Below are 8,504 nucleotides of genomic sequence, written 5' to 3'. Positions count from 1 at the left end.
TTGAACAGACAATAATGTGGGGTTTTGTTTTGTCCCCACCTCCAGTTTTTTCCACCATAAAGCAGCACCAGGCTGACAGGTAGTAAAACAATAACCGAAGTGATTTTGAATTGTTATTTTATACTTTAAAAGAACATTTTGTTTTTATTATGTTTTATTTTCAGGGTATTATAATTTATTTTATTAAATTGTAGAATGTTCTTCAGTKTAAAATGTATGTGATCCATTGTTTAAAAATAAATGGGTCAGTTTTTCTCATACCTACTCTTTTTCACTGTTTGACTTGATCAAGATTTTTCTAAGATTTTACATTACAAAACAGAAAAAAKTGTGTGACTTGTACTGTTTTGATAACGGGTCAATATCGGTATCGATCAATATCGGTATTGGACAATTCTCAAAGTTGTAATATCGGTATCGTATCGGAAGTGAAAATGTGGTATCGGGACATCCCTACATTACTGTGCTTCTCCTGCAGTCTCCATTTAGTAAAACATGCTGCAAATACCCAAAGAAGAACAAGCAGCCACTTCACACAAGCTTCCAGCGCTGAGAGACYGCCTGCATAAATCCAGCTTAATTAAAACGAGTGTTTCATCTCAGCTGTGGGGATCCGTGATGAGGTGTCATGTGTATAAAGCCAGAAGGCTGTAGATAGGGGGCATTCGAGTGCTCAATTTGATTTTTCCTTTTTTTCTTTGCACGAGTACGTCTTCACAGGAAACCTCTCGGGACCGACCAGTTAACTGAGACGAATATGAACTGATTCTGTTGAAAGAAAAGTTTAGATATGATTCCACCTACAGCTATTAGCTTCTATTCCATTGATTAGTTGTATATTTTTAACTATTATGCACAAGGCGAAGAGAAAAGTTGGTAAAATATGAGCTGATATAAAAAGCAGAACGATTTAATAGTTTGAGGCGGCAATTTTTTTTTTCAGCTGACAGTCATCACAGATACACTGCAGTAAATTTTAAAAATGAGCAAGAAACTGAATTTAAATGAAAGAAACCGAAAAAAGATTTCACCTGCGTGCCATCGAGAATTTGTAGATCTTAACAAAGCAGGCTTTTAAAACACCCGCACATCCATTAACTGCGATGCTTCAATAAAAGAAGGCTTTTTTGCTCAGGCCTTTCACATAAATGTGAGGCGACAGGGCCATTTTACCCCTATCTACCAAGTGGTGCCAAACAAATTAAACCTACGAGTCAAGAAAATAGGCAGTGAAGCTAAACACCAAAAACCCTTTTTGATGTGGTTTCCTCCCCACTGAATTGGTAGAAGGTAGATTATTTTTTGAATGAGCAACTGAGTTTGCTTTTTCTCAAAGGTTGGGACTGAAACCTGACTTAGTGATTGCACTGTTGTTACAAATTTTTACTCCACTCTAACCAGCAAGTAAACAAAAACTGAGTCTCATTTGTGAAAAGATCTGCTTTTCAGAGAAGATGTAAAGATTACAGCATTARCTAGAGAATTTGCATTTACTGCAAAAATGAAATGTGAACGTTTAGTGCTGAAAGATTTTCCCTGGAAGCTGCTGAAGAAGTTAAAAATGTTTTATAGCAAAACTGTTCATGTGAGTTCAATTTGAACAGCTGACTTTTGAAGAAAGTCGGAAAACAAAAGTAGACCGCAGCAGAAACAAGTTGACCTTCGACAAACGGTGAATGGAGAAAAACATTGCTCGTATTCACAGAAAAAACATGAAGGAGTACAAGAAAGCTGCTATTTAAAATGAGCATAAAAACAGCTAAAAAGTAGCAAAAAAAAGGTGAAATTAGTACAAAGATATGGAAATAGCATGTTAGCTGAATTAAGAAGCTGAAATTGTCACAAAAAGGTGAATATGGATTAAAAAACGCTAACAAGGTCAAAAATAGCTGAAATTAACAAAAAGGAGACTAAAATAAGCCTAAAAATGCTTATATTAGACAAAAGCTGAAGGGAGCAGAAAAATAGCTTAAAAAAACAGAAAAAAAAGCTTAACTTAGAAAAAAGTAAATGAAAACATTTTTATTTATTTACGTTTATTAATTTAGTTTTAAAAAATAAAATAAATTCTATATACAATAAAATAAATAAATGTAAATCACAAATAAAACAAAAAGGCAGCAGAAAGAAGAAAAAAATTGTTTATCTTTTATCCAAAAAATAATTAGCAAAAAGCTACAGAAAGAGCACTATTGCTGAATTAAGCAATCAAAACCTCAGGAGAATTTAGATGAAAGAAGCTCAAAATAGCTGAAAATAGCAACAAAATAGAAAAAAAATGTGCAAATTTCCCCACTGTGGGATCAATAAAATTTTATCTTATCTTAAAAAGGTCAAAACAGCTTAAATTAGCAGAAATCTGCTAAAAGAAACCTAATTAAAATCTATAAATCAACAGACAAATAGCTGAAAGGAGTGAAAAGATAAATGAAATAGCAAAAAAATAAATTAAAAAAAAGCTAAAATTTGAAGAAAAAAACAGTTGAAAAAAGGAAAACCAGAACAAAAGGTAAAGATTTAGAAACATTTTCAGGGTTTTAAGGATGGTGAAGATAACTCCATTTTCAATGAGAAAAAAAATGACAGAAACAGCTAAATAGCTGAAGTTGCTGAAACACCAAAAGTCATAGCACTGGAGTCATAAATGAGACSAACGTTTTGTTATATGAATTGCTGAAATAGCATAAAACTTGTGGAACGAGTTAAGGTAGATGATGAAAAACACAGAAGAAAAATGGACCATTTCTATAACGTGAATACTCAGTGGCATACACAGTGGMACACTGTCCTGCATGTTTTACGYTTCCCTGCTTCAACACAGCTGATTTCAGTTGGTAACTAATTAAYAGGCTTTTAATGAACTATAATCACCTGAATCAGGTGTGTCAAARCAGGGAGACCTCTAACATGCAGGGCAGTGTGCCTTAAGGATCAKGGTTGAAAAACACTGGCACACATTATCATTAAGGATTCTGAACTTTTCTTTTTTTTAATCAAGTTTTATAACCAAGTTGCAGCAAAAGGTAAAAAAGTTTAATATGAACATTGGGACTCTCTACAATTTAAATAAATACAACTTGCAGGGACCAATACCTCCATCCTGMCTGCACTTCCTCTCTGCCTCCAAAGCCTCAAAGTGCACGCAATTTGAAGCTAGTAACCATAGAAACTGTGCAGGTGGCAGTGATGGACATCAAACAGAGGTTCCCCCTGGATTTCACTAGTTGTTTGAACTCAGACACAGTGGATTAATCCTCTTATAGACACTAGGAGGAGCCTAATCAAAATACCCCATAAACCAGGCAACAGATTATCATAAATCTCTTGAACTAATCRTTGGATGTTGATCACAGCACCATTCAAGATGGCCACCAAAGTTCAGCAACAAACATGAAAATGGCTAAACCTCCAGTTTTATATGTAGTGAGCTGAAATTTGCAGGGCCTCAGAATTTCTGTGATGCAGAAAACACAGATGGACTCATGAAATAAAAAAATAAAAAAAATAATCAAGTGCAAAACGCAGAATCCCAGAGAATTCACTCATTTCACCRTGTGTACCTGACGTCACCTGGCTGCACAGACTGGGCTCCCCTCCTCACACAAACAGGAAAAACTGGTCAGAAAATGGCKAAGTGGATCGCTGAAACACCAACATCCTTCAAAATACCGTAATTACCTAATTTCCCTCTGGGATCAATAAAGTATTTTTGAATTTGAATTGAAGTGAATTGCATAAACACAGTTTTATATACCTCGGACAATGCTGAGTTTTTATTTTACGAAAAGAAAATTTTTTACGTGAGATTCTATGTTTCACACAAAGTTGCGTTTTTGTTTTTTTAAAATGTGAACTAATTTTAAATACCTTGCAAAAATATTCATCATTTATGTTAAACTGAACCAAAACAAACTGTTCTATTTGTGAAAATGAAATAACAGCCATTAAATTTTGAATTCCTTGACTATTCATTTGTTTAAAAATCTTTTTCAATCACTTTAGAATTAAATTGAATTGAATTGAATAAACCTTTATTGCCATTGTACAGAGCACAATGAMATTACAGTTCAGAACACCCATTCAGAAGACAATAAAAACTAACAAAATTACACAGTTCAAGATAATAAATATGTCTAGAATGAAAAAAATGAAAAAAGCAGATATTTAGAAAAAGAAAAAGAGAATTTGGGGAAAAAACAGATTTCATCGGGCTCCATATTTGGTGTGGTGGTAGCTCTAAGCTTAAGATTCTTTTAGTTTCAATCTCTGGCATAAAATGTTGTGGGCAATATGGTTTTTATGAAGGAATGCTAGGTCTTTAATATTTTTAATTAATTACTTCTTTTGATAAAAAAAATCTGAAATAATTTTTCAGAAAAATGCTATAAAAAATTCTACAGGGGTCAACCTAATTCCTATGTTTAAGCAGACATAGTRATGGAGGTGGTAACTTTAAGTTGTTTAATTACTCACTAACCTTTTACGTCATATTTTTAACTGCTCACACAACGGGTATTTTAATTACAGTTGTGAGTTTGGGAGAAAGGAGCAAATATTACCATAAAAATGACCCGTGTCAGAAAGACTGATCGGAGTCAACAGGCCGATGAAGCCATTAACGTTCAAGTGCTCTCTTGAACAAATACAGCTGAGAAATAATGCTAATTGGTGTCTTCCTGTATGCTGCAGACTACAAATCTATATTACAGCAGAGACAAGACTTTAAAATATCCATTTTGGTGCAATCGTCACGGGAAAGTTTTCCTCCTTCAGCTGGGACTGGCTGCTCGCTCACTGGCATTAATAGACCTGAGCAGAATAGGAGGGCACTCAGTCAGCTGTACCACAGCCTAACCTTAACAAGCCCCAACAGAAACGTTACTGCGTCAACCTGAACCCTCCTCCCCACCGTCTGTATGGTGTTAAGAAGCACTTTCACAATAAAATGCTTCCCTTGAGTCGGGGATCTAACCAAAGCCTATTCGACAGTCCGAAGTGAGCTCATTACTGAGACTTGGTGAACCTCGGTTTTACATGTCGCTGCAACACGCAGGAGGAGTAACAATGGAAGAAACTGTTTTTTATTTCTTCCACTCGTGACTTCATTAGAGACCAGATATGTGCTGCAAAGACACAAAAGGCCCCTGCATTATTAYGGACACCAGCCTAGAAAAGACAGCTAATGATAGAAGAAAGGTGTAAAAGTAATTTCTTTTTCAAAAAAACAAAACAAAAGCTTTAGAATTAAAGAAACACATTCACACAGACACAAGTAAAATCACTTTCGCCTCTCATCTTTGGCRGTGGGTAATAATCAAGACTGACGGTGGTGCATTGGAGCCGACACTTATAAAGAAGAAACCTTGGTAGAAGCATGAGGCCACTCYGACAGAGTCTAACAGCTCCTCACACAATAACAACCACAGTGTTATGAACACACCCTAGAAATGCCAGCACGTCTAACAGGGTTTATATTGATGCCTGCAGGGATCTATAAACATGTCTACAGGCTGGCRGGAACACAAGATGCCACAATGCTTAATCCACGAGCCAAAGGGCAGAGATGAGGATTTCCTTAGCTTAGTAAGTGTAGAATTTCTTAGAAGCCTGGAGAATACCGAGTAAAAAATTTTTTAAAATACTGCCAGACTGACAACAGTAAACAGAGCAAAGATTAATCAGCAAAAATGGCAGGAATGTAAAGAGACAGAGCGAAATAAAGAGTTCAGAAAACTAGAAAGTGGATAAAAACATTTAAACATGAGGTGGAATCAAACTCAAATTCTACACTTACATATAAAGTGATGTCAAGTTATGATTCAGACTATACAGCTGTTAGTAAAAGTTAAAAATTTACCTGAATAAAACACAATGAAATGTTTGTCAAAGCCTTCATAAGTAAAGTTGTTGCACTAAAACAGGAACTAAAAATCCACAACAGATAAAAATATGGTGGTTTAAAGCATCAAACCTTTCCTTTACCGTTCTGTGTGAGTTTGGTGGAGCAGACCAGAGTGGAGATCTGAAAGGAGTCCTTGCTGATGGTGCAGGCCCCCAGGGTCTGGGTGCTTTTCCCGGTGGCAGAGTAGCCTTTTTCCTCCAGCTCCAGCTTGGTGGACGGGACATTTAGGTAGAAAGACGAGTCCTCCAGCTTCTTTTGTTCTGCCTGGGTATTAAAGATATGATTTGCTCAGTTTACCGGCTGATTCCTAAATCTGATGCTTACTTTGCAGTGAAGGTCTTTAGTAGGGGGTGCACCAATCACTGAYCTTTAAAAAGCCTGCATGYTGATTCTGAATTTGGCCGATACCAATTGTTGAAATAGCTGACTCTGTCAGGTGTTATGCGGTCAATACACTTTCAATGTCCSAATTTTATTGAAAAACAGTGAACAATACCCTTGAAACAATACAAATTTGTTTTAACTGGGCATTAGGTAGTGCTCACAGCAGAGCAAAAGTGGACAGTGGCTGATTTTCAGACCTTTGTGGAGGTAGACGAGAAGCTGATCTTTTCCAAATATCAGCCGATCTCTGATCTCCCAAAATTAAGGAAGTCGGTGCTGATAAATTGGCCGGACAGTTTATTGGTGCACCCCTAGCCTTTACTCTTTTGATATCTCTGTCTTTGATGATCACTATGGAGGGGATTTTATTTAATTTCCTTTAGAAGCTTGATATACAATAATTCCAAACCATCACTCTATGAAAGCAGGATAACATGACAGTTAAGAATTAAGCAAGCAAAATATTTTGCCTACGGCCCACGATAATGTCTTAAGCAGCAAGGGTTTCCCACACACACACAGGCAGCCAGTAGCAGAAATCAGCACAAATCCAATCCAAACAGTTAGGGGAGATTTCCACATTTACCTTGTAGACGATGAGATCGTGCTCACCGTCCCTCAGAGTGGTTCCATCATACCGCATCAGTTTAACAAAAGACAAGGCAAACGTCTTCTCCGATTTATCTCTGGCTGTGGGAGGACAAAATCAAACACATGAGGAAACAGGAAACCAGGAGGGGGAGATATCGATGGTGTTGCACAAAAGTGTGTGCTTTTTATTCTAGGGGTAAATTTGCAAACCAACAGAGCAGATCTCAAACACGTGCAGGGCAATTTGCCTAAATGAACAGTGTGCACACAGTCGCAGAATGTTTAAGAAAGCCGATTCTGCTAGGAAAAAAAAAAAAAAAAAAACGCACGATTGCTGATTTTACAAGAAGTCTATAAACCAGCAGACTGATAAAATAGATCATCTCAGCACTAGAGGCTCCGAGTCAGCTCCTGAGAGGGCTAAAGAATCTGCTGCTGCCAAATGTTCTAAGGTTTTTATTAATGTTGTGGTTTTATTTGTGCATAAACTGCTTTAGCCCCCACCCCCAATAAACAAAAACAACATATAGGGTTGGGAAATTTGCTGAAAGATATAATTTTCATCGACTGTAATCTCCAAAAACAATTGATCGGCAATATCATTTTCAAATATTTTTAAACTTTCCTTTTATTTCTTTCTCTTTAGTTTTTTTTTTAAGAAGATTGGTGGTCAAAAGTAGGATGTTCACAGAAAAAAAATAATAAATTCACTACTTTAGGATTATATTGTTTAAACTAAGGAGTTCAAAAACTGACAAGGAATTTACCAGATCTGTACAAGCAGCTCTGAGCTGGTTTCAGAAGCTACAAGCAGCTTTAAAAAATGATGCACTTTTTGTCACACATTGAAAAAAATAACTACAGAGGATGAACTCCAGTGGCCAGAAGTCTATATATCAAGGTTCGTAAACTTTTCCCACAGTAAAATTCAAGCACTTTTCAAGGTAAACTTTTCCAACACCAAATTCGGGGCAGTCTGTATCTGTGTGCCTTTCTCCATTGAGCTTTATAACCATGGGACACAGCGTTCCCTATGTGAAGGGAGCCAATCAACAATCTAAAACACTGTGCAACCAATCCGATTAAAATTCTGCAAGATATAGTTATAGTCATAAGTATGTATTAATATGAAATGCACATATAGGCAGTATAAGCCCAAAATACATCAGAGGCACAGCATCCATGACAGAACAAAGCCACAACTACGTTTTTCATAATTAGCTAAACACCTTGAATCCATCCTTCATACAATCAATTTGCAATTTACCTGCTAACTTGTAAAGTAGCTTCAATTTAAGATTCCTCCCACTAGGGATGGGTACCGAATTCAATAATTTTTTATGCACAGACCCAATTCTGTCGATACTACCGAGTATCTATTCACGCAACATCAAACAGTACCATGTTTCGGTACCTAAACGCATCATTGCGACTGGTTTGGCGTAAGCGTGGTGAGTTTACCATGCTTGTCCTGAATGCAGCATCACGCAAAAGCGTAATGACGTCAGCAGCAACAGCCGCTGGTTCAGTCAGTAAACAGAGGCAGCACAGCTCGGTCTGAACGTAGCTTGAAAGCCTCGCAGCTCCAGGAGTAAAACTCACTGAACAGACCGCCTCTGAATTATCT

At 36.8% G+C, this 8,504-nt stretch overlaps 1 protein-coding gene across 1 annotated transcript in view; it reads right to left on the bottom strand.

Annotated features, from left to right (window-relative positions):
* dock1 (dedicator of cytokinesis 1) overlaps window positions 1-8,504 on the bottom strand; it is a 242,473-nt gene that overhangs the window by 179,065 nt on the left and 54,904 nt on the right. Inside the window, exons 17-18 of the mRNA XM_014007051.1 lie at window positions 6,873-6,976; window positions 5,983-6,166 (exon numbers count right to left, since the gene is read on the bottom strand). Of these exons, the coding sequence (XP_013862505.1) occupies window positions 5,983-6,166; window positions 6,873-6,976 (288 nt within the window). The remainder of the gene's footprint in view (window positions 1-5,982; window positions 6,167-6,872; window positions 6,977-8,504) is intronic.

The sequence above is a fragment of the Austrofundulus limnaeus genome, unplaced genomic scaffold (genome assembly GCF_001266775.1).
Source record: "Austrofundulus limnaeus strain Quisiro unplaced genomic scaffold, Austrofundulus_limnaeus-1.0 Scaffold39, whole genome shotgun sequence".
In the NCBI taxonomy this organism is placed as follows: Eukaryota; Metazoa; Chordata; class Actinopteri; order Cyprinodontiformes; family Rivulidae; genus Austrofundulus; species Austrofundulus limnaeus.
Note: the sequence above shows the minus strand (reverse complement) of the source record. Positions and strands in the feature narration are given on the sequence as shown.